Source organism: Dicentrarchus labrax, unplaced genomic scaffold, assembly GCF_905237075.1.
Source record: "Dicentrarchus labrax unplaced genomic scaffold, dlabrax2021, whole genome shotgun sequence".
Lineage (NCBI taxonomy): Eukaryota > Metazoa > Chordata > Actinopteri > Moronidae > Dicentrarchus > Dicentrarchus labrax.
The window spans coordinates 5,138,275-5,165,663 of record NW_026136711.1 but is presented as its reverse complement, the minus strand read 5'-3'; the positions used below and the strand labels follow the sequence as shown (position 1 = coordinate 5,165,663).

Here is a 27,389-nt window from a genome sequence, read left to right as displayed (position 1 = left end):
GAAGAGGAAAAAAAACTTGATGAGAAACAGATTAAAAACCTAACAGGCACGCTCAGTTGAGCAGAAACGCTGATCGAAAAACAAAATAAGACAACGCTCTATGCTCTGCTCCACTTGCCGTATTCCTGAGATATCATTAGCGCCTCTGCACGTAATATCATCATTACTATTGTTATCATTATCAGACCTATTTATCTTTAGTTTCCCCCTTTGTGCGACAAAACAGCATCATTTCCTGCTAAAAATCAATAGCACAATAGAGGGGATGTTTTCTTTTTTTCTCCATTTATCTGTCTCCTGATCCCCCTCTCTCGAGCGGCTACCTCCTAATGACAAGGCGGTAGATACCAAAGCTGCATCCTACATGGATAACTGCCTGCCTTACATACACACACAAACATGACACGATTTCTTTTAATCAATCTATTAAGGGAAGCTGGGGTGGTGTTGACAGGCCCCGGCGCTGACTGATAAAGTGACCTGTGAGCCGACGTGCAAGCATTTTACCGGCCACCGCGGAAGCCAGATAATAGCTCGGTGAGCACCGAGATGATGATGATGATAATGTTGGCAACCAAGGGCCACGAAGCATATCCAATCCCTTCACTAAATGTCAACCTTCCCCCTGTATCGCTGCAACAAAAAGGGCTCAGAGAAAAGGTTGGTGACACAGAGGCCTGCTTTGAATGGCTAACAAACCCACTTGTCTCATTTGTTCCTGGGTTTAAAAGAAGCAGAAAAGGTACATGCACTTCTAACAGCATTGAGGATGAATAAAAAAAAGGGGAGGAAAGAGACAGAGATGGATGGAAGGAGGGGTGTGTGTGTGCATTTGTGGGGGTGAGAAGATGTGCTAGCTCAGGCGCTTGTTGTGAGATTACAATGACTGTTCTGTTTTTCCTCCCAGCCAGGAGCGACAGGGCCCATTCATTTTTCGCAGCAGAGAGCGACAGATTGAAGGCCAAATATCTCTTTCTTTGCCCATCTTTTCTGTCTTCTTTCTTTTTTCTTCCCTTTCTTTCTGCCTCCCACTCTCTTGTGTGTTTGGTTAACCCAGGGCTGAAGTGCCGCGCAGTGACAGGGGCGTGATGCTTCGACGCTGACACCGCACGCCGCAGACGAAAAAGGAAAAGTGATGCCCTGTGTCAGCTAGCGGACACCCTGCGGTGATGTTCAGTGCTTACCATCCCCATCAAAAAAAAAAAAAAACAGATGTTTGCGAGGCTACAAACTGGCCATTATGTGGGCGACTAGGGGCGTGTTGGCAGCAGTCAGGTCACTTGTGAAGATACGACAGCACGGCACAAACTTCCTGTATCTCCAACGGCACTTGGCTGAATCATTGCGGGTGTTGCCTTGCAGTGAGGTATGACATTATTAAGGTGGACTCCAGAGTAAACAATGCACTCTACTCTTCAGGAGCTGAGAGGATTAACCACCCGCGTGTGCTGCAGGTTGGTGCAGAGGCCGTAATTGCGGGCATCACAGCCTCCCAGTTCAGGAAATCACAGGCAGGCGCTTCAGAGATGAGCTGTATGCCTTATGACTCAGCAGGCAAATACAAAACTACATATACATGACAGGGGATTAATCACCAGCGTCTTTCTCAAATGGCTTCCGTTTGCCTTGGATTGAGCTGTTTTTCAGCATGTAAAGAGAATTTTTACCACACCAATCAAAATTTTTACAAATCATAGGATCCTATTCAAACATACATGCATACATACTTTCATCACACACGAGGCAAATAAGATGTGACACACTGAACAAGAGCGTCAATATCAAGTGAACAGAACTGAGAAAACATCATGCAAGGCCATTTCAACAATCTCCATTTCTTTGTGTTATATAACACTGTTGCCATTTATTGTTAATGATTCTTGAATGTATTGTTACATAATCTTGTTTATCAATCTCAGTCTGACTTTCAGTTCCTGTCATTGTAAAGTGATCAGTTTTTTTTTCTGACAGGCTGATTTGTATTGAAATAACTGCACCCCACTGGCAGATTGTTTTTCTCTTTGTTTTGTTTTGAAGTAAAAATAAAGATTTTTAGGGCTCAATAAGACAGAAATGGATCCAATCATGGAGACAACGAAGCGTAATGATGAACATTTGTCACTCACAATGAAATGAACAAACATATATGAAGGATGTGATGACATATATTTGGATGTATTTTTGGATCATCTCCACTCCACATTAAAGTAGGACCAGTGAACCAGAAAGGCTAAAAATCAGTTCTTCAGATGCTTTTTTTTTCTGTTTCTTTTCAGCTGATTATACATCATCAGCCACCAAAGCAATCCCACATTTGCATCTGGCCCCACGGGCAGGTTTTTTTTTTTTTTCATGGAAAGCCGATCTTGCTTTTCCTGGTGCTTTTCCAACCCAATCTCCTGGCTAAGAGCCTTATTAATAGAAAAGAGTAGCGGGCTGTAGGTAAGGGGAGCAGCGCTGAGAGCCTGCGGATGATGATACCCAGCAGGAGAGAAGCACACTCGTCTCTGTTTCTATATCATCCGCCAGCCGTTAACATGAAGTAGCCACCTCAGGCTTGCTCAGAGCCGGTATCATGACAGCGTGTGGTCCAGCTTTAGGGGGGAAGGGGGGTTGGAAGAGGAGGTCAAGTAGAGAGGGGGAGAGATTATCAGACTCAAGCGTGGATTTGCCCACTTCCATCCATCCATCCATCCATCCATCCATCCATCCATCATCCTATTTGTAGCTTGTATTTCATTAAAATTGATTTTCCCCAACCCGAAAAGATGGTTTTGGCTTTTTGTATTGATTTGTTATCTTTGGAAAGACAAGTGACATGCAGCTGATTTTGTCTTATTTTGCTGTGCAAGCAGCCCCCTTTTCCCACTTCCTCTCACAGCAGGCTATTTCTTTAGCTTACTATATTTTCCAATCTGTACAATCTTAATATTTTGAACATTTATCTGTTGGATGTGTTAATTTCCTTTAAATAAGGAAGTGGCTTCATTTTCAATAGCGCAAGCAATCCTCATGTTTCCATGGACCACCACAAATAAATGAATTGTCTGGGACAAACTATACTTTCCATCCATCCATCTCTCACAGCAGCAGCTCCTCTTTTACGTCTCGGCTCATTCCACTTGATTCTTCTCCACATTTGTGATCAGAAAAATAGATGAAAAATAGAAGGGGCTGAAGGGACAGTAAAACCCTAAAATCTCCCTAAAGGGGCCGATTTCCAAACCTGAAAGCCAGCGTATCGATCCTGACAGTGTATTAATACCGCTATGGATTTGTTAAAGCTGTCACTGTTTTCATTGGTCAGCAGGGCAGCATTATCTCCTGCTCTCTGACTCTCCCTCATTCTGCGTGTATTTCATGACATCTCTTAAGACTCATAAGGAATACAAGAGCTAATCTAGGCAAGGGGAAAAGTAGGCTAATACTGTCCGACTAACCGGCTCTGTGATAATGTGCCACGTCTATACACTGCTACAGGGCTGCGGGGGCTCTTCTCACTCCTTGTTTCTCCAAAGAAAGACCTGGTGAAGCCTTCACACCGCCGTTACACACTGGTCTGAAAGCAGAGCCAGCTAATATATCAATATGCTGTCAAAACCAGGATGTGACACTTTACAATTTGTACAATATTCAACACACTCTGTCCTAAGACCCTTGATTTAGGTAAAGAAAACCCCTTGTAACAGGGAAAAAATGGAAGAAACATCAGGAAGAGCCACAGAGGAAGGATCCCTATCATAAAGGGTTCCATTTAGTCATTTTACAAGCTGAATTATATTTCTGAGCTGCTCTGGCTGAGTGAAACAAACAGCTCCCTATCACTCTCCATCAACATGACACACACACACACACACATAATTCTCTTCAACTAATTCTATATCTTCTAAAAGTGCCATTAGTCGTGCTGAAAAGGATGTCCAGTGGAACATACAGATATACAGGCATTTGGTCAAAAATATTTGGAAATTAACCATTTTGTTCACCTCTGTTGGATACTTTCTAATTATGAGGTGACAAAGATGCTCCCAGATGGAGTTCCTCTGTAAAATATGACCACATATTCATATAATGTGAATCTATTTTCGGGCCGGGTGGGTGATGGTGAGCACAAGAACATCGCAGCTTCAGAATTTAACGCATTAGGTTCTCGGGCAGCCTGTGAAAGTGTCTAAGAGACATTTCCAATGTCTACAGCTGGTGGAAGGCAGTGTATGTGGACACACTGGTCAAGGTCAAATTTGATTTGTTGGATTTTTTTTCCCAATTTCATACAACACATGTTCCCTCCTCACAGTCAGAGAGAGAGCAACAGAAAAGGTGTTGTTCCTCATCAGGTGTTGAAACGTTGGATGCTTTGGACCTCAAACTGGACTCCAGGGCCCGAGGGTCTTTGATTTAGCTCGAACTAAAGCGGACTGAAGGGCTCCCTTTGTAAAATGAAATGGGAAACAGATCAGTTCTATTATATAATAGCTGGAGATAAGCCCAATTAGAGAAAGTGAGCATTTAGGACAGTGTTCCACAGCATTATGGGTATCTGGAGTCAGATCTGATTATTTGTGGATCCCCTCTGGGGGCTCTACATGACAACCCCGAAAGGAGACATGAGCTCTGCCTTCCCCTCAGCACAGATTTGAGCCTCAACTGCAATTTTTGGGTTGTGTGGCGGAGTGTGTGAAGCGGTTTCACAGCCCTGCTGTCTTGCTCCAGGCGGGGAGATAACGGCTTTGGCGTACGCGCCGCCGGCTGACAAGGCATCACATCTCCCTCGTTTTATCTACCCATCTGACCCAACAAGCAACCCGCTCTGCCTACTGCTGCTTTAATGGCATCCCAGCCCATTCTGCCCTCCCCAGTTTAATAGCTATTTAAAGGGTTAAAATGAAAAAGGTGGAAGTGGAGAGGTAAAGAGGGATAACTGAGTTGCCAGGAGGAGGAAAGTAGGGGGAAATTGGCTCCTATGATAAAGTTGTACATTGAATGGATGTGAAGGGGTTCAAACAGGTCACTGAGCTGCAGAAAAATCCGATCACTGACTGCTTTTTGCCGACAGCTTCCAGTCGAGATGCCGGTCCCGGGGAAGCGCGTCAAGCCGATAGGCACGAAATATTCCCAGCCAGTGACCCGTGACGGGATATTCAATGAGGGAATCTGACTTTATTCTAGCAGCCTATATAAGATACGTTTCGCCCCGACAATGCCACAGTTATAACCAAATTCCTTCATAGGTACGAACACAAAAAAGCCCAGTGTTTGACTTGCAGGGGTACGAAACTTACCAGGATGACACTCGGCCCAGAGGAGCACGAAGGCTGGCAAAACGAGAGAGAAAATCCACCAGCAGCGACAGCACGATTGCAGTAGCCTCCACATGGTAGTGATATGCACGTCGACATGCAAACAATAAGCAGCAACAACTGTTGAGTTTCTCCCTTTTGCGGGCAAATCAGCAACGCCTTCGCTGCGTAAAAAGCAGCGCCGTGGACGCAGCGCAGACGGAGACCGGGCACGGTGGAGGTGGAGGGCGGATAGATTTTTAGAGGTCCAGTAAAGAGTCTTTCCGTCCAAACCCCCCCCCGATATTCCCGAATATGAGCATAACACTCGGATAGAGATGGTTGTTTAGGAGCGTGTGTGTGCAGCGAGGGGAGAAGGGTTAGGGGAGACTAGCAGCGATGGTCCACACAGCGCCTCGTCGCTCCTGCGGCTGCGGCGGCGGAGGCAGCGCTCGTCGGGCACACACAGAGGGGAGAGTCGGTGTTGGTGGTGGTGGTGTTGGTGTGTGTGGAGAGGCGCTGGAAGCTTTCCATTCCTCCGTCCGTCCAGGAAGTAGCGTGCAAGCCCAAGTCTGACAGAGACTTTAAAACAGTCTTGAGGGGAGAGAGACAGAAAGAGAGATGAGAGAGAGAGAGAGAGAGAGAGAGAGAGAGAGAGAGGTCATTCCTCTGGATCCTAGCGCCGGCGAGAGAACGCATAGTCGGTTCAGTGTAATAGCATGTCCCACAATAATAGGTAATAATAGATCTGTGCTCTCCAGGGGGTCTTCGAGCTTTTTGTTCATATTAAAGACCTCAAAATAGATCCACATTAGACAAAGCACGTCCGCTTCACCATTCTGGAGGATTGTGTCCTAGAAGGAGCCCTGACTGGAGGGACTGTGTTCAGTTTGTATCTATTAGGGCTATTGAATCAATCATGGGCATCAGTTAATGCAATGCAAGGTGTGGTCTCCACTAACAGCACTGTGATTGTGTGTTACTATTAGTGTTAAGAAAATCAGAGACACAAGAAAATAACAATTTCTGTTTAAATGGTGCTGGGCCAGTGCAAAGTGTTCTGTGGCCCTGGTCAGAATTTGACTCATGCCACCCTACCATCCCCTCTTCCTGGGTTGGTGTGTGAAATGCCATTACTTTATGTTTTATCTGTGTAAGCATGGTCTTCACATGTCATTGTGGGTTGACACATATCGTCAACTGTCAACATGTGTCAGAGGCTGCCATTTTCACATTGCTCCACAGAGTACAGATACCATACCTTCACTTTACTGTACGACATGTACAGTGTGTGCAACACGAAGCTATATTACACAGCCATATCACACACAAGTGGATATCATATGCTAAATGGACTCTACTTATATAGCGCCTTTCTAGTCTTCCAACCACTCAAAGCACTTTACACTACATGTCACATTCACTCATTCACACACACATTCATATAGTGATGGCAAAGGTCATCACAAACAAAAAATAACTCATTCATCCACATTCACACACCAATGGACAGCATCGGTAGCAATTTGGGGTTCTTATCTTGCTCAAATACATTTCGACATGCTGTGGGAGGAGCCAGGGATCAAACTACCAACCTTCTGATTAGTGGATTTTTGGCAGCGTAACACAACAATAGGCTTTTTCATTTTTTTTCTGATTGGTCAAATAGCTTTGGAAACCCCCTCTGGCAGAGGATTTGGGGGGCTGTGTCCGACTGTTTCTGTAACTTTCCGAAACTAACAACCTCATATTTTTGGTAAGTCAGTATTAATGGCTTATGTTACATCAGCCATTAGTTCCCAACCAGGGGGTCCAGACACCCACTAAGGGTCACCAGAGCCTTGCAGGGAGTCGCAAGGTCTTTTTAAGAAATGTTTTTAACATACAATAAGTCTTTATCTCAGCATTTTATTCATTTCTGTTTAGAAAACTAAATTAAATTGTTATTTTATTCAAAGTTTAGACTATTAATTAACATATAAATAATCTCACAGGATAAGGGCACGGTGAAGAACTACACCCAAGCACAGAGCCTTCACTTTCTATAAACAGCCTCATCCTGCATAAGAAAAGTTAAAACAACCAAATGAGCTAATAGAACAATGAGAAAAAAACTACTTTGTAATGTATGAATTGTGAACTCAAAATTCATTAAAATCTCTGGTCTTACACAAACTTTCTGCAGTTATTGTGGTCATTGTACAGTTTATCAGTTGTTCTCTACTGTTATTGTTATGCACTGAATATATATATATATATATATATATATATATATCCGTCACTTAGTCAGTTTGATCAGTGATAGAAAATGGCTCCCTGAAGGAAAACAGGTTGGGAACCACAGACATGAGCCTTTAAAGCTAGAAATACGTCATTAAAAAGACGGTTAAATTAAATGAATGTCTTATATTCTTTGGCATTTTTGTATATTAGATATGCAGTGATGATTGCTGGGTAATATTCTGTTGTTGTCCAGTGTCAGAATCAGAATCAGAATCAGAAATACTTTAATTATCCCCGTGGGGAAATTACTTGTAGGGGGGGAGGAAAAGGGGGAGAAAACAAGAGGAGAGGGGAGGAGAAAAAGAAGCAGCTCCCAGACTCTGCTCCTGTAGGGGAGTACGGTGTGGGACTGGGAAAAAAAAACCTCAGCAACATAAGCACATATGAGCACACTTTACAACATAAAAACTCAAAACAACTTGCAATGGGGGAGGTGGGAAAGGGGGGGTCTCTATTTGACTATGTGATGGGATGATTTGCTAAAAGGTAAAATACATATGCCTAATTGTGTGTGTGTGTGTGTGTGTGTGTGTGTGTGTGTGTGTGTGTGTGTGTGTGTGTGTTTTATAACTAGTAACTAGTGCGCACTGGGGCCCCATCATAATTCCCTTACCTCACTGAATCACACCCACTTCACACAGCGGCTGGCCAGGTGAGTGGAGGTGAGTGGAGGTGAGTGGAGGTGAGAAAGGAGCCAGGGTTTGAACTTCATTTTTCAAACAACTATCACTGTTGATTTCCATGTGAGTGCAGCACTTGAATGAAAATGTGCTCTGTTATCCCTTCGTACTCATACAAACTAGTTCTGTTGGAGCACAGCCCGACCCTTAGGCACACCCTCTTTGAATGCAAGGTCTGTCACCTGATGTCTTCCTGTGGACAATCCAGTTTCTCCAGAGGGCTGATGAATCTCAACCCTGTTGGACCACCACTCAACTCCCGACTTGTGACAAAATCTACAAGTCATGAAGTTTGAGTTAGTCTGCAAAAGTGCTATAAAAGGCGGACTAGTGAGTTCACCGACAACCTCTGTAGTCTCTATGATCATTGAAATTCAACCCTAACATTAAATATGGAGTGGTGCAGTCATATGGGTAAAACTAGAATTAATTCCTGCTGCATCCTTTGTCACAGACATTCGGTATGTTGTATAACCAAGCATTGGTGAATGGTATTTTATTATTATTATTATTTATTTTTTTTACCTTTACCTGATAGGGACAGCCAAAGATAGACAGGAAAGGGGGCTGAGAGGGGGGGATGACACGCAGCAAAGGGCCGCAGGTCGTATTCGAACCCTGGATCGCTGCAGCAAGGACTCAGCCTCAGTACATGGGTCGCCAGCTCTACCAGCTGAGCTAACCAGGCGCCCAGGTGAATGGTATTTTAAATTCAACCCTAACCTTCAATATGGAGTGGTGCAGCTATGGGTTAGGGCAGGGGGGATGTATGTACGTATGTATTAGGTTTTTTTTTTAGGGTTAGACATTAACCCTAACCCCTTCAATGCAAGGATCTTCAAATAAGTATCAGAACAAACAAATAGAATATATTTTTAAGTTATAGGAGCGTTTCTCATTGTCTATTAAGTAATGTAATATCTCTGTGTGGAGGTGGGCGTGGTTCGCGCTCAGCTGCAGGAGGGAGAGGTGTGGGGAAGGCCTGGGAGAGTGGCACCAGGTGAGTTGATTACCTCACCTGCCAATGATTGTCTGATGACTCTACCTTTTATCTTGGCAGTAGTGTGCTGGATCCGGGGGAAGACACACACCGAGAGACAGGCCTCTGGGCGGAAGCTGCCGAGCAGCGGTGCAGCTGCATTTTGTGCCTTAAATAAAGAGTTGTGTGAACCGACAGTCTGGTCCGGGAGTTTTGTGTGCTGGGGAACCCCGTCTGTAGCACGGCTTGCTACACTGGCGCCCAACGTGGGGCAGCACACGGAAATGTCCGATCCACTACCGCCCATGCAGCAGCCTCCACAGCAGCCACCTCCGCAGCCGGCCCCGCAGCCGCCTACGGAGCAGCCATCACAGCTGATCACACTGCTGGGAGAGATGCTGGGGCAGATCACGGCAATACACAGCCAGCAGACGGCAACAAATAGACGGCATCTGGAGGCACTCCAGAACCAGGCGGGGAAGCAGAACCAGCTGCTGGAGGGACTGCTGGCCCGGTCGGGGGCACAGTCTCCATCCCCTCCATGCTCCTCCTTTTCCGGCATCACCATGCACCGGATGGCAGCGGCGGATGACCCCCAAACCTTCCTCGAAATGTTTGAGGCGACGGCGGAGGCCTGTGGCTGGCCGGCGGCGGAGTGGGCCGTGCGCCTGCTTCCCCTGCTGTCGGGAGAGTCCCAGACTGCGGCGCTCGGCCTGCCAGCTTCTGCTCGGGGGAGTTCCGGAACGTCAAAAGAGCCATCCTAGACAGGATGGGTTTCTCCCCCGAGGATCACCGCCGCCGGTCCCGCCCCGCCACCCTGGGATCCTCTTCCCTCCCTTTTTCTTTCGTGCGCAGCTGAAGGACGCTGCCACCAGGGGGGTGCCGCCCGGGGATCCAGGGGGGAGAGGGGGTGTTTGGAGAAGGGGGTGCTGGAGAAGTTTTTGGAGGGGCTCCCGACCGGGACCGCGGAGTGGGTGCGGTGCCACCGACCGGCGGGTTTGGAGGCCGCCATCACCCTCGCAGAGGATCATCTGGCTGTCCACGGTGGGGACCGAGCTCCGGAGAGGCGGCCCTCTGCACCCGCCCGACCCGTGCCGGCGCCCCGCAGGAGACCCCCCACCCCCGCTTACCCCCCGACTGGAAACTGTTGCCCGGCCTCTCCCTCTGCCACGCAGTAACCAACCCTCTTCTCTCTCTCCTTCCCAGGGTCCAGCCGCTACGGGTGCCGCTCTCGGCCCACAGGGGGTTCCTCAGGCGTCAGGGCAGGAGTGTTGGCGGTGCGGGCAGCCCGGGCATTTCCGCAGGGAGTGCCCTCTCATGGAGGGGGGGTTTTCCGGGTTTCTGGCCCCCCAACACCCCCCCCGTCCAGGAGGGAGGTACACCCCCGTAAGGATCCAGGGGGTATACACCAAGCATTGGTGGATTCGGTATTTTATTATTATTATTATTATTTATTTTTTTTACCTTTACCTGATAGGGACAGCCAAAGATAGACAGGAAAGGGGGCTAGAGAGGGGGATGACACGCAGCAAAGGGCCGCAGGTCGTATTCAACCCTGGATCGCTGCAGCAAGGACTCAGCCTCAGTACATGGGTCGCCAGCTCTACCAGCTGAGCTAACCAGGCGCCCAGGTGAATGGTATTTTAAGGAGACGGAGTGGTGCAGCTATGGGTTAGGGCAGGGGGATGTATGTACGTATATTAGGGGTTAGACATTAACCCTAACCCCTTCAATGCAAGGATCTTCAAATAAGTATCAGAACAAACAAATAGAATATATTTTTAAGATATAGGAGCGTTTCTCATTGTCTATTAAGTAATGTAATATCTCTGCAAGGCCCCAGCTGCAGATCCACTGATTGATCAATGTTTTTATCAACTAAAGCCTATTGTGTCCATTGTGAGTGGTCTGCACAGTGTTTTAGACGTTTACAAAACAGTATGTGGAAATGACAACAGCACGGTGGCTACAGCACAGAGCCTTCTATGGGACCCAGACAACCTTGCTGCTCACTGTGTGGCACCCAATGTCGAATCTGTCTATGTTTTCTATGAACAGACATCCAGCTCACATTGGACTGTTGTTCTGTTTTTATTTATTGACTCCCCAAGGTTGTATACTTAAAGTAATGACCAATACCAAGGTATAACAACAATGGAGGAGATGAAGCAGACTGTGAGAGAAGTCTGTCTCAAACTCAACTGTAATTACACTTTCTGGAGTTCATCCAGGATCTGTGTACAGAATCCCACAACTGCCTGAAATGCTAAATCACAATAAACTGCTGCTGTGGCCCTTTGAAGATAAATCGGTAAACTCTCAAAACTAATCAAATCTGAAACAACAAGTGCAGGGAAGCTAAAGTAGAGTATTATGGTCTCAGTTTGGGCACTTAGTCTCTGTCAGCAGCCTGGCAGAGGACTTCATCAACAGAGACAGGAGGAGAGGGCATTACAACAGGGCCAAATCCCAAGGCCCTGCAAGGCTATGGCTTTTATCAGCTGCCAATCACAAAGTCCAGTCTGTCATTGAGTGCGCTGAAAGTGTGTGTAGGAGTCACTTGTATCTGCAAGGTAAAAGATACATGAGAGATTTTTTGTGCCCAGCTGGTGCTGGTGAGAACCAGCCCACCATGCTCACCAGAGGCATGTCTGAACCAGGGTTCCCTCATTTCTTTTCTCTAATTAACAGCATCTCTCTGGTAGTAACAGTTATTCAAAAAGCACTTCTTTCTAGCAGGGATACTGCACTTTTTCATAAAACAATACGTTCCAGTATCATTTTTAACTAAATAATAGACTAAATACAACTAAACAGGATGTCAATCAGACCAAACTTGTACTTTTAGAATTTACCCAGGTCTCTTACCTCATATACATTTACTGTAAAAATTTAATTAATAGCCCAGGCTTTTATTTATTTTAATCACTGAACTCAATGTGCCTTTCCATGGGAGAGGCCTTTAATTGCTTTTGCACAGAACTCTTGCTCAACAAAGATGAGAAATACTATCCAATTGTTTATATAAACCAGTATGAATAAGATAAGATAAAATGGACTTCATTTGCTACAGCAGCTCCAGATACAACCCAACAGATAAGAAAATACACATTAAATAAAAAGAAAAATACAAGATATAATGAAAATAGACAATAGAAAAAGAGTTACACTATGTACATTATATACAGATGAGGAACATTGCACAGGTCACAGCAGGAAGTAGTGAATATATATAAAAATAAGGCTATTGAATAACCACTAATAATTACCAATCATTAATTTCACTATTGATACTTTGGTGCTCATGGTTTATGTAAAATGAACTGAATAGTAGAGAATGTAACTGATCTAAAGATGTGAAGCATATCCATGTGTATTTTGTGTAGAAGATCTAAGCAGCTTAGAACTCTGGGTTTTAAGAGGTTTTATACATCCAAAGAACTTCTATAAAATCCACACCAGGCGTCTAATTGAGACCTGCCTTTATTTGTCAAAACATGTGGCAACACCAGGCTAGTTGTAGTTAAAATGTTGTTGTACAAACAGCTGTCTCTTTACTTCCCTGTCGTTTCCCTTTTGTTGGTTGTGCTTATAGACACATAAGCTTAAACAGTGAAGCCAAAAAATACAACAGAGGAGACTAAGCAGGCCTCAACAACTTGTAATCCTTATTTATGTCAACAAATCAATGTTTTGGTTTTTACAGTGAAGAAGAGTGTCACACAGCCACACGTGGTATTTGATCTGACAGAAACATACTGTAGCGTCCGCCAGGACGTGTCGGAAAGACGACACAGTGTTATTCAGCAAACAACATTTATTGTTGCAACAGAACAGGTTACTGTCAGCCGTAACCACGCCAAAACAACTCAAACATAAAGTTAGCTGTAACGCTCTCCTAATGTTCCTCGCGCTCAGCCCAGGCTCGCTCACACACAAACGCACGCACGAGCACTTACACAGTCCTCATTCCCGTCATACTCGCACCCCGCCCCCTACCTACTCATTCAATCCCAAACATGTCATTAACTCACAGAACGTTTAACACTTAACAAACATTACCGCACACTGCACCCCCCCTACCAAATCCCGACCCGAGGGATCACATGAAAAGTCTCTGAGGGGCCCGGGGGTCTTCTACCTACGCCTTCAGTCTCGGAACAACCTGTTGAGAAGCAGGGGATAAGTTCAGGGGTGGGGAAGGATGTGTGGATTCAGTAGGGGAAACGACCTGTGAATCTGGGCATTTGGTGGTCTGGTTTCTCTAGGAATGTGCAGAGGGTCCAGGGCGCTGATGTGGCCGTGCATCGCCTCTGTATGGGGCCAACCTGTCCCTGTGGAGGGCCACCCATCTCCCCTTAGGTGGCAGCCGGACCCTATACACCACCTCACCCAGTTTCTCCAATATCTCACAGGGGCCCACCCAGTGACTGTCCAATTTATGTCACCGGCCCTTCTTTGTCCTTGGACTATGCACACACACACCAGGTCCCCGGCCTTGAAGTCCCCGCTCTGGCCCTCAAGTCATAGTTTCTTATCTGCCTCATACTCACTTTCCGCTGGTTGCGGGCAAATGCGTGAGCTGACTCTATTCGGTCCTGCAGCCTCCTGGCGTATTCCAGTCCAGGTGGAACCGCCGGTGTGTCAGGGGGTCTGCCAAAAGCCATTTCTGCTGGCGTCCGCAGCTCTCGCCCCAACATGAGCAAGGCAGGTGTCCAATCCAATCCAACTTTATTTGTTAAGCACTTTAAAACAACCAAAGTTGACCAAAGTGCTGTACAGGAGAATAAATAAGTAGGGATGGCGTGGATTACCGTTTCAAAGTGCTGCCTTGATAGAAATGGCTTTATTTTGGCCAGCTGCCTCAAATGGAAAAAGCTTGATTTGACAACAGTCTTGATCTGACTGTCAAACTTAAGCTCAGGGTCCACTTTAACGCCTAGGTTTGTGATGCTAGGTTTAATATACTGGGCCAAAGAACCCAGATCTACAGGGGGGGTCCCAGTGGTGCCACCAAAAACCATCACTTCCGTCTTTTTATCATTGATATTTAAAAAGTTCACAGCCATCCAGGCCTTTATGTCCTCGAGACATGTAAGTAGCAGTCTGACAGAGTATTCATTTTTCTTTTTAAGAGGCACATAAATCTGACTGTCATCTGCATAACAGTGGAATGAAAAGCCGTGCTTCGTAAGTATGGAACCAAGCGGGAGCAAATAGAGAGAGAAAAGGAGAGGGCCAAAAACTGAGCCCTGTGGGACCCCACACGAGAGAGGAGCAGAGGAGGATACAGAGTCACCTAGGCTGACACAGAAAGCTCGATCAGCCAAGTACGACCTGAACCACTCCAGTGCTATGCCCCTGATGCCCACCCACTGCCTCAAATGTGAGATCAATATTTCATGATCCACTGTGTCAAATGCAGCAGTTAAATATAAAAGCACAAGGATAACACAGTCACCAGAGTCAGTAGCTAAAAAGATATTATTAAAAACTCTGAGCTGATTCGGTGCTGTGCAGGGTTTTAAAACCGGATTGGAAAACCTCTAGGATATTATGTTCTTCCAGAAAGGCCATTAATTGACTGTGCACAATCTTCTCCAGAATTTTTGAAAGGAAAGTCAGTTTGGAGATAGGCCTGAAATTAGCAAGAACTGCAGGATCTAGAGCAGGTTTTTTAATCAGAGGTTGTACTACTGCAGGTTTAAAATTTTCAGGGACCACACCTGAGGTCAGACTGCTATTTATGACTGCAATAACAGATGGTCCTACAGTGGGGAAAACCTCCTTAAATAGTCGAGTGGGGACAGCATCATTTGGACAACCTGAGGGCTTCAAATGACCGACAACCTCCTGTAAAAAGGAAAAAGTCACAGGCTCAAAATGGTCAAAGACAGCAGAGCAGGGGACAGAGATTGAGCAGTCATAAGCTGAAGGTGAGATTTGAGCCCTAATTGAAGTAACCTTATCAATAAAAAAGTGAAGGAAGTTTTCACACACAGCAGGGGACGCCTCCATACAGGCAGTCTGCGGGGCATTCAGAAGTGAGTCAATAGTGTTAAACAAAACACGAGGCTTGTGACAGTTTGTCAGGATAGAGAAATGTTTTCTTTTAGCATCTTTCACAGTTTTCTGATAATGACGCCAGCAGTCCCTTAACATTTGAAAAGACACCTGCAGTTTGTCCTTCTTCCACTTGCGCTCAGCTCTACGGCACTCACGTCTGACCGCGTCAGTCGTGTCATTTAGCCAGGGCTCAGATTTAGTTTTAGGCTGCCTGGATTTTAATGGAGCCACAGTATCTAAAACAGTTTGGCAGGTGGAGTGAAACCATGAGCTAAGCTCCTCTGTATTGCACACTGACTCAGGAATGATGGAGTTCTGATTAAAAGCAACTGAGAACTGAACAGCAGTGGAGGGGTTAATAATGTGACAGCGCCGAGCAGCAGCGCGAGGTTTAACTGTATGACAGGCAAGAGCAGTCTCAAATATTACAGGCATATGGTCAGAAAACACTGCGTCACATATCTCTAGCTTAAAAATGGGCAAACCATATGATAAGACAAGATCAAGTGTTTGTCCGTGTTCTTGTGTGGGCCCAGACACAGATTGCACAAGATTAAAAGAATCAATGAGGTTTGAAAAACCTTTTGCCATTGGCTTATCAGGACAACACACATGAACATTAAAATCCCCAACAATAAGAACACGGTGATATTTAGGCATGATTTCAGCCAGGAAATCAGAGAAGTCATTTAAAAAGTCCTTATTGTACTTGGGAGGCCGATAGACCACAGCACACAACACTGTGTGAGAGCAACCAAGCTCAAATAAGCTCAGTTCAAAGCTGGTGAATGAGGATGACAGCAATAGCTGTCGCTGTCGCTCTTCTGGACTGAGGCTTCTGATGTTGTTCCTGGGATCTGTTGGAGCCACTCCCCCAGTTTGGGGGTCACTGCCCCGAGTGCTCCTACTACCACCACGGGGAGCACACTCTGCTTGACCTTCCACATCTGCTCCAGCTGTTCTTTCAACCCTTGGTACTTTTCAAGCTTTTCGTGTTCCTTCTTTCGGATGTTGGCATCTGCTGGTATGGCCACATCTATCACCACCGCCTTCTTCTGCTCCTTGTCTACCACCACTATGTCCGGTTGGTTAGCCAGGACCTGTTTGTCAGTCTGGAAGCTGAAGTCCCACAGCACCTTGGCCCTGTTGTTCTCAGCATCTTCGGTGGTGCGGCCCATTGGGATTTGGGTACTTCTATTCCATACTGGGTACAGATGTTCCTGTACACTATTCCAGCCACTTGGTTGTGTCTCTCCATGTACGCTGACCCAGCTAGCATCTTACACCCTGCTACTATGTGCTGGACTGTCTCAGGGGCATCTTTGCATAGTCTGCACCTTGGGTCAGATCTACTCTTGTAGATCTTGGCCTCTATGGCTCTTGTACCTAGGGCCTGTTCTTGTGCTGCCATGATCAGTGCCTCTGTGCTCTTTCTGAGTCCAGCCTTTTCCAGCCATTGGTAGGTCTTCTCGATATCAGCCACTTCTTCAATTTGGCGCTGGTACTTGCCTTGTAGGGGCTTGTCCCTCCAGGTTGTCTGGTCCTCTTCCTCTACACTCTTATCGGGTTTCTGTTGCCCGAGACATTCACTTAGCAGTTCATCCTTTGTGGCCATTTTTCTGATGTACTGTACTCTTAGATTTTTTATGTTTCATCCTGGATAGTGGCCTTGATGCTCACTAGTCCTCGGCCTCCCTCTTTCCGCCTAGCGTACAGTCTCAGGGTGCTGGATTAAGGGTGAAACCCTCCGTGCATGGTGAGGAGCCTTCTTGTCTTGATATCTGTGGCTTCTATCTCCTCCTTTGGCCAGCTTATGATCCCAGCAGGGTATCTGATGACCGGTAGTGTGTACATGTTGATGGCTTGGATCTTGTTCCTGCCATTCAGCTGCCTTTTCAGGACCTGCCTTACTCTTTGGAGGTATTTGGTTGTGGTTGACTTCCTTGCGGCTTCCTCATGGTTTCCATTAGCCTGTGGGATACCAAGGTACATGTAGCTGTCTTGGATATCACCTATGTTGCCCTCTGGTAGGTCAACCCTTTCAGTTCTGATCATCTTGCCTCTCTTTGAGACCATCCGTCCACACTTGTCCAATCCGAATGACATCCCTATGTTGTTGCTGTAGATCCTGGTGGTGTGGATCAGTGAGTCGATTTCTCACTCATTCCTGGCGTACAGCTTGATGTCATCCATGTAGAGCAGGTGGCTAATTGTTGCTCCACTTCGGAATTGGTACCCATAACCACTCTTTGTGATGATCTGACTGAGGGGGTTCAGGCCTATGCAGAACAGTAGTGGTGATAGTGCATCTCCTTGGTATATGCCGCATTTGATGTTGACTTGGGCAATTGGCTTTGAGTCGGCTTCTAGGGTTGTCTTCCACATTCCCATCGAGTTCTGGGTGAAGGCCCTTAGGTTCCTGTTGATCTTATACAGTTCCAGACATTCCAGTATCCATGTGTGGGGCATTGAGTCATAAGCTTTCTTGTAGTCGATCCAGGCGGTGCACAGGTTGGCCTTCCTGCTCTTACAGTCTCGGGTGACTGCTCTATCGACCAGTAGCTGGTGCTTGGCTCCTCTGGTGTTGCTACCAATTCCCTTCTGAGCCCCGCTCATGTATTGAGCTACGTGCTTACTCATCTTAGCCGCGATGATGCCTGACAGGGCCTTCAATGTTGTGGAGAGACAGGTTATTTGGCCGGTAGTTGGATGGGATGGGTCCCCTCTGAGGGTCCTTCAGAATTAGGACCGTCCTGCCCTGGGTTAGCCACTCTGGGTGGGACCCATCCCTTAGCAGCTGGTTCATCTGTGCTGCTAGGCGTTCATGGAGTGCTGTTAGCTTCTTCAGCCAGTAGGCATGGATCATATCGGGGCCTGGTGCTGTCCTGCTCTTCATCTTTGACACTCTTTCTTAGATGTCTGCCATTGAGATGGTTACTGGTTCTTGTTCTGGGAGGTTGCTGTGGTCTGCTCTTAGGTCCACTAGCCATTGGGCATCTGGGTTGTGTGATGCCTCTTTTTCCCATATGGCCTTCCAGTATTCTTCCACCTCAGCTCTTGGTGGGTCTGGCCTGTTGTTATTTCCTCCCTGCCACTGAGAGTACACCTTGGCTGGTTCAGTGGAGAACAGCTTGTTTATTCTCCTGGCCTCTGCCTCCTTGGTGTATCTCTTCAACCGGGTGGCCAGTGCTGTTAGTCTCTGTTTGGCAGTTTCGAGTGCTTCAGGTATGGAGAGCTTGGTGTATTTCCTGGGTGCCCCTTTATTCACCATGTTGCCTTTCTGTAGCTCTGCTAGCTGGCTAACTTCTCTCCGTGTTGCCTGTTATGGTTTGAGCCCATCCTGTATCCAAGCATTTCTAGGATTACTGTTGCTGTACTGTGTATCAGCTTATTGGTCTCAGTGATGGTTCCCGTAGGGATTGTTGTTATTGCAGCATTCACATCCACTAGCAGATCTTCTGAAGGTACTTTACAAGTCAGCTTCGGTATTCGTCGGGGTTCCAGGTTTCTAATTGGGCCATGATCTTCATTCTCAGGTCAGCAGCTCTTGTACTGAGGCTGTTGGTATTTGTTGGGGCTTGGTACCCAATCTCTAATTGTGGGGGTGATGGTTGCATCCCCCCGCTGACCTGTCGTCCTGGCGCCCCCTTGCCATAGCATCGTTGTTGTATCTCATCGATCTCTAGTTTTCGATTGCGGATGTTGGAACACTGGGCTAACAGCTGTTTCGTTGTTAGCCTTGATTGTGGGTTTCTTAGTAACCATTGGTCCCACATTCGATGCATGTATCCCTTCTCTCTGGGGTTGCTCATATAGTAGCATTCCAACAGTTCCGTGTTTTCCGCCCTTGTCCATCTATGTCTTGTTCCAGTAGCCCATTTCTCATCAGGTTGCCCTGGTTCCCTAGCACCTGACGCGGACCTTGTTGACCCGGGCGACGTCCTAGCCAGTGTGACACTATCATTTTGCGCTCTCATGTTGCTGAGGTAGGCCTGATACAGTAAGGATCTTGCCCAAGGATCCTCACTGGATGCAGTTGTATTTGCCCCTCACTGGCAGCAATTATATCATATACACTCCCAACCGGGATTCGAAACCGCTCGACTATCCAGCTGTCATATATATATATGACACTTGAAATTGTGCGGCTGATTTGACCACGGAGATCGGAGTAATGACTGGCTTGACCGCAGTTAATGAGCCTAGAAGCGTAGGCACAGGAAGCACAACTGCATGTGCTTAACCTAAGGTTTCTCGTGAGAACTTTTTTTTTTCCATGTCCCTTTAGGAGCTCCGTATGTATCCCTCCTGACCAGTGCAAAACATTTTTGGGAGAAAAAAAACCCTGCATAAAGAGCACAAGAGACAATAGAGCACTGCACCATTTGTGTCCAACTTTGAAGAAAAACACTAAAATGTTTCATTGCAGATATTTAGAATCCATCAGTAAATCATGACAAAGTTTTTGTCATCATGCAATAACTTTAAGACACAAGTTGCACTTAACATTTAGTGAGAAACATGAGCTTGTGCTTCACTGAAGATGTTTGTAATTGTCTGTGGTTTATTGAACTTATTATCAGAACTTATTATTGGGAGAGTCACTTTAAAAATGTAATCCGAGTTACCAATTAGCTGTTAAAAACAAAATCAGTAACCTCATCCAAGTATCACAATATTAAAGTAATGCAACTCGATTACTTTTGTCACTTTTGGATCACGTCAAACACCCAATACACTGATCAGAAATAACATTATGACCACCTGCCTAATATTGTGTAGGTCCCCCTTTTGCTGCCAAAACAGCCCTGACCCATCGAGGCATGGACTCCACCAGACCTCTTAAGGTGTGCTGTGGTATCTGGCACTACACAGCAACTTGAGCTAATACACATATATATATATAATATATATATATATATATATATATATATATATATAAAATATATATATATATATATATATATATATATATATATATATTATATATATATGTATATATGTATGAATAATAAAGTTAATGGACCTGTATTTGTATAGCACCTTTCTAGTCTTCCGACCAAAGCGCTTTTACACTACATGCCACATGCCACACATAGTGATAGCAAAGTCCATCAAACAGAAACTAACTTATTCATACAGGAGCAATTTGGGGTTCAGTATCGTGCTCAAGGATGCTTTGTCATGCAGCAGCTGCAAAACAGGAAAAACTACCAACAATATCAACAACCAAGATTGGTTTGTCCATTCTGGGCTACTGTAAAAACATGGCGGTTCAACATGCCGAACTTCGTAGAAGAGGACCCGTTCCCTCTGTAGATAAAAAACAGCTAATTATAAAAGGTGACAAAAACAGCTATTCTTATTTTCAGGTGATTTTACACTAATGAAAAACATACCTATTTCTGACAATAGATCCTCCTCAAACTTACATTGTGCATGCAATTAGAAATTTAAAAAGACACAGAAAGTGATTGTTACATTGGTCTTTGTGGGCTGAAACTGTGAAACCACAGACCATTTAGTGACATCACAACAGATGTTTTGGCTGCCAATATCAAACACCTGTTTACATGCAGAGGTTGGATGCTGCCTGGTGCCTAAAAAGAAGATTAGGAAGCATGTAGGATAAATTACCTGCACCAAACCAACATAATATTGGTATGGTTGAAACATAAAGAATGACTCAACCATTATGTAACAGCAGAGACACTGGATAAAGTATATCAGGGAAGTATTTCTTTTTCACTCCATTTCTGTGAAAATCAAAATTTGGCTTGTACAGCACAGCTTTCTGTGCAAGACTTGGGGGTGGGGGTAAATTTAGAAATGGATAATCTGATGTTTTTTCTTGGGTTTCTTGGGCAACACCACTCTTGATTGTTTTTCTTCTTTTTTGGTGAAGGTTTGGAGTGTGTTATGTGTAGGCTGTGCATGACAATGAAACCAAACCAAATCAGTTACCAATCATCTCGGATTTGGTGCTGGGGTGGTGGGCGTTTGGGTGATGGGTGTCATTCAATCAGAGTACTGCGGCAGACAGAGTTATTATATGGATTAAGATGAAATTAAGTACCCAGAATCATGATCACATGAAAATGGAATAACATTTAATGAAATTTATAATTTATAAATTTATAGATCACAAGACAAGAAACCTTGTTAAACATACAACAGTGAAGGACCATCAGCGCCTCACACCCAGGGCATTTCCAGAGGGCAGGCCTGACCACCCCTTAAATCTCACTTGCCACTCCATTCTCTTTTCTGCTTCCACTCTGGTATCATCCATTGGTACCCTGTCATGCTAGAATGTCGGCATGGAGGCTAAATAACGCTCCAAAGTTGGATGACATTTTGCCAATGGAAAATCTTGCATGGCCATTTTCAAAGTGATCCCTTGACCACTGACCTCAAGATATCTGAATGAAAATGGGTTCTATGGGTACCCACGAGTGTCCACTTTGCAGACATGCCTTCATGTCTTTTTACTAATATCATGCAATTTTTTGCATGTGGTATAAATGTGCAATGTTTACCTAGTGTATTTGAATATTTCTGTATGCTAGGGTTTATAAACAGTGTTGGAATTGCATAAACACTTACCTAATGCCATCCCTGCATAAGTCTTGTGCCACCCCAGTCTGGAAGTCTGGAAACACCCCTGTCCACACCACATGAGCCACAAAGTAGTTTTTTGTCATAATAATCTAAATAAATAATTAATCTTCTAGACTTAAAAATCCAACATGTAACATACGTGTATTATAGTTAATATACGTATATTTAGAAGACTGGATAGTAATCTAGCTTCAAACTACAGGGGCCTGTACAACAAAGCAATTAATCATATCCTAAATATGTTTAAGTTATGCGCTTTCATTAACTCTAACATCTGAGATCTCAGTAGTAGCTCATCAGCAGTATTTCAGCAGTCACATGATGCTGCTTATCAGCTCAGTAATTCAACACTGCTATGAAGACATTCACATAAAAGGGGCAGGGTTTGCAGCACAGTGGCATATTTTACAAATGAAGATTTATTTAACCAACTTTATATGTGCACAGTTTTCTTAGGGATCTAGGCTCAAAGGCCAGGATTAAAGAGAAGCACCTACACGAGCAGTGTAAATCCTGCCTAGCTGGAAGTCCCTGGGGAGACCTGCCCAACAACAGTGAAGTTTCTCAAAACCATGCGCTGACAAAAAAAAGAGACAATGAACCTGTTCTCTCCAAAATACAGGTGTGATGGTGTTGGGTTTTAATTAAAAAATACTATATAGCTTACAATACAATAGCTTGCAGTTCTGGAATGTTAAGAGTACCAGACAATCATGTGTAGCAGGCCCAAGCCAAAAGCCAAAGAAAGCTCCAGTAAAGGACACTGCAGCTTTAAATAAACAATGGCAGAAACCATTCCGTTATTAGTAGGGGTGCAACATAGCAAACAATTAAAGCTGTGAAGCCAGATTCCATGTTCTACATTCAAGTTTTAACTTTGAAATAACAGTACATTAAGGCTGGTGTTAATATCACTGTAGGCTGACAGGAAAAATAAACTAAAACACACACAAAGAAAATAGTTTGTTTTCTCCCTCCCTCAAATCCCTGTTGATGAAATCCAGATTGCCAACACCTGGGAAACCTGGATTTCACCAACTGGGTGCGTTCAATCTCTAAACGGTGTACTATGTTTATGAACAACACTTTGAAATGGTGTGAAAAAGGCTTTGAAGTCGACTTTCTCTCATTTGGTGGGTGTGTCAGATGTATTACCAGTGTGATCAGCAGCGATGTGTATGAAGGCAGTGCAGTGCAAAATACGACAAGGTGTTCAATACACCCCAGTTCACATTTAAAAAAAGGCCGAATTCTCATATGACATCTCTGCATTAAAGCTGCAGTAGGTCACTTTTTTAGACTGGTGGATTCTTGCAAATGCCATCACTAGGAGGAGCCAGAGGAACCTGATTGTTTCACAGATTATCTGTTTCATGTTCCACTGTCAGGATATAGTGAAAGTTTCAGCAAATATGACAAAATGTTATTTTTATACAAGTAACCTACTGCAGCTTTTAATGCTCTCACTACATTTGACTGTCTCTGCCCAACACCTGATCAGTTTTCGTTGCTTAGTTATATGATTGCATATGTTGCTGTAGGAAACACCTGTACTGGGGTGCAGACACATTGTGATTATGATTTGGGTGTCACAACTGACTGAAACCAGTTGGTCCAAATGTCTAATTTAATATTTTTCCTTTGTTTAGTAGTTGTCTTTTTCACGCAAATCACAGCATAAATGAGCAGGGATAACTGTTGAGTTTTCTGTTTTGGTAGAGTCACAGACAGACTTTTCATGTTTTTGCAGGATTTGGGGAGTCCATTATGCTTTTGTTTTGTCACATTCTGTACCTGCTTCAGTAAAAAATCTATCTCACATCTCCAATTTGTACATTTGCTTGAGTTTTAATAGGCACCAAACATAAAGACCAAATGAACTCAGTTTTAGCACATGTGCACTGGCTGATTTAGATTTATAACTGGTTTTAAGATCATACTGATTACTTTAAGATTTACTCTTTCTGGCCCTTCTAGGTTGTTCCACAGTCCAGGCCAAAGACTAAAGGAGACCGACCTTCTCTATTAGAGCATCTGTACTTTGTTTATATATCGTATATGTTCATAATCTCTTTTTAACGGTAACTCTGATTGGTGTGTCTTTGCTTGTATCTGTCTACCTCATATATTGCTTTTAATCTTATTCTTTATTGCTGCTATTGTTGTGTGTATGTAAAGCACTTTATGAACACCTTTTTGTTTTTTTCATTGCTATTGGTGTTTGGGTTTGTGGAAATAGTTTGGGTGTCTAGTCTTTGTAGGTTTTAATAAAATTAAGGTCTGTTCCCAGCACAGAAAGTGCCATCCAACTATTGGATGGATTGCCATGAAGTTTTATATACATTTCTTGGTCCAGTACTGACTTTGATGACCCCGACTTCTCCTACAGCGCCAACATGGGGTTCATGTTTGTAGTTGTGAGTCCTGTACTGTTAGATTGCCATGCAATTTGGTACTCAGATGTAAGCTCTAGGACAATGATATGTTGATCTTATGATGAGCCATGACCTGATCTCCTGGAAATGAAGCAGTCTCAGGCCCAGGCCCAAGATCTGGTAGTGCAAAGGGTCTTCACTGGAGCTTGCTGAATGGCCCGGACCTGATGGTCTGATGATAAACCTGAACTTAAATTGTTAGAGGCACTGAGAGATAGCTCCATCTCTTTTGTCAGCTTCATTGGTTCTGTCTGTCCACCAATAGACTCAGGAACTGTGTGGACAAAAAGAAAATATGACCATCTTAAAGAGTCAGAGGTGTTAAAATCTTTTGCTGGATCAGAATAATGATCCTACTTCAGAGAGAGTGCTGTGAGACAGAGATTTGACCGGGAGGATCGTGATTCTTTCAGTGGGGAGACATTTTAACAGCGTGTCAGTCTGTTGTAGCGCAGATGCTGGATCATTCCTCTCTCACATCTGGATGACAATTCATCAATACATCTATCTGCTGCTATCCAGTTCTCACACTGAGGCTGACAAATTGTTAATTTTATATGACAGAAGTCTCTTATTGGGGGTTGTCTGTCATTTTCATGGCAATTAATTTACAACTGATATAAAAAGCTTCATAAACTTTGCAGCTGCTCATGTATAGTGCTATCTTTCAGACATTTAGGCAGATCCAAAATCAGCCCTGACTGTTTAACTCTTTTTAAATTAATAGGGGTGTTAATGTGTCTCATGATGACTGTCATGTGCATCTCTGCATGGAGTTATATTCGACTGACATGGTATTTTTCTATTGCTTAATTTGCTTTTTATGATTGCCTGCTCTGAATTGCAACACAGAGGCTTAATGCACGGCCATTTGGAATGGGGAGGGTTCTCCTTTGAGTCAAGACCAAATAAGGGGGGGGTACTAAATAACAGCATGTTGAATCTTTGTTAAATCGGCCCTTTTGTGACATGTCACAGTAATTATGTTCCAAATTTAGGCTTTTATATTGATGCAGCTGGAGATGAAACCAGTTACCCATTGGTTAGTATGTCTAAATGAATATATGGACAAACAGTATTAGGCCCATCTGGCTGCACCTAGATGCTGCAGTGTTCACTATGATGAAGAACATTTTGGAACAAACAGCTACTTTAATGGAGTCATTAAAAATCAAGGAGGTTATACTTTGGGAAGCATCGTGTAAATCTGTACTTTTTGCTGTTTAACATTAAAACTGTCATCCTCTGGGGATCATTAAACCACATTTCATTGAAATCTGATCAACACATGATATGTCTGTCATTTCATTATTTCAACATGCACAGACCAATTACTTGTCGTTGGGCTGGCACTAAGATGTCAGGGTTCTTACCTCTCATCAGGCCAATCACATCGTCAGAAAACTTGACAATAGTGATGGAGCTGTTGGTCACACAGTCGTGTGTGTACGAGACAGTACAGTAGCCCTTTTCAGTATACATCTATTGGCTTGGCTTGACTTGGTTTGACTTACAGGGATTTGCATCTCCATTCCAACAGGGCTACCCCCTGCTTGTAGGTGTGGCAGAGAAAATTATGTTAATAATTATTGTTATTATTATTTTCTGGTACTTTCAACTTGACTTCAAACAGTAAAATAAGCAGATATCTGAAACAAGAGATGCAGGAGAGAAACTAAACTAAAATTCAGGTAGAAGCTACGAAAGAACTGAGAGCTGAACAAAAATTGTCCATCTACAAAAAGGAGTTGAGTCTCGGAACACACTCTTGTTTGACGTGAGAGGGGGGTCACGGTTTGCTCTTGGTCAACAAGATGTCACTGCAACCCACTCAGAGGCAGGTCTGGTTCGCTTTAGCCCAACTCTGGAGATGGTCCATCTCAGGCATGGCACGTCAAACTCAACCCATTTAAACTGGTAATGGAAATGCAATAAGCAGCATGGTTTAACTCTGCATGGCCAAAAGTGCCAATGGAATAGCCCTACAAGTAGGCATTTGTTCTGGGCCTTTTGAACCTCTTTGAACTCTATTAGTTAAATTAGTTTGTTCTCTTCCTGGTAGCTGCTCTTCCCATTCACAGCAGCCAAGTTTGCTCTTTCAGTGATGCCACCACTGGGTTGGTACAGCGTCATGGGAAAACATTATGGAAGTGTATATCCTCTACTCAAGATGGCAGCTGTCTTGACCTTAAGTGTTGATCCAGGTGTAATTTTGGCTTGATGGTGGTGCTAGATGAACAGTCAAAGGTGCATTAAAATCATCCTCAAGATCATTCTCCTGGGGCCAAAAACATCAACAGAAAGTTTCACTGCGGTCAGTAGTTTTGTAGTAGTAGACAACAACATAATGATTCATTTCAGAAGCTGCCAACCCACTTTTAAAATACAAATGTGACTAGATTATTTTGTCGCAGACAGAACACTGCAACTCAAAGCAAAGGGAGGAGTCAGCTCAAAATCAATCAACTAAACATAAAAAACATTAAACAAATGTGTACAATGTGGTTTTGAATGGCAACAGGCTTTTACACTTATTGTATCTAGTCATACCAGGAGTTAAAAAACATTAAACACAGAACATTATGGTGTCAGTATGCCTTCAAGTGGCTTTTATGAAATGGACAGAAAACTATTTCAATTTCAGACTCAATAGAATTGGTCTAATCAGTAGCAACTTGTGGTGGGAAAGTTTTGCAATTGGTTGGGAAGGAAACTACCCTTATCTCCAAGTCTATTAGAGGACCGAACCTGAATACAAAACATATCAATATCATATCATTTTTTGTAATAATAATAGGCATCACAGTGGCAATTTGGACAATTTTTAAACACTGGACAACACCCAAATCTCCAGAATTTCAAGAGAGAATTCTTCCTAGTCATGTCGTTAGAAATTGTGTCCCCTAAACTTATTTTGCACTTTTTTGTTTTTGTAGTGTTTTAGCTGACATTTGCACTGTTGAGAATGTGTCTACAGCCTAAAGCCCTAAAGCAGACACTGCACACTAAATCCAGTAAATGTAATATCAGCTCATTTTTACATTTA

General features: G+C 44.2%; 1 protein-coding gene across 4 annotated transcripts in view; it reads right to left on the bottom strand.

The window, feature by feature from the left end:
* The window catches only part of LOC127371811 (receptor-type tyrosine-protein phosphatase gamma-like), a 470,986-nt gene extending 465,095 nt beyond the window's left edge, over nt 1-5,891 (bottom strand). For 3 of the 4 annotated variants that reach the window (XM_051414903.1, XM_051414904.1, XM_051414905.1), the window contains exon 1: nt 5,283-5,891. In XM_051414903.1, the coding sequence (XP_051270863.1) occupies nt 5,283-5,376 (94 nt within the window). In that variant the 5' untranslated portion in view covers nt 5,377-5,891. The remainder of the gene's footprint in view (nt 1-5,282) is intronic. The other variant, XM_051414906.1, reaches the window with a different exon arrangement.
* Between the last annotated feature and the right edge of the window lie 21,498 nt (nt 5,892-27,389).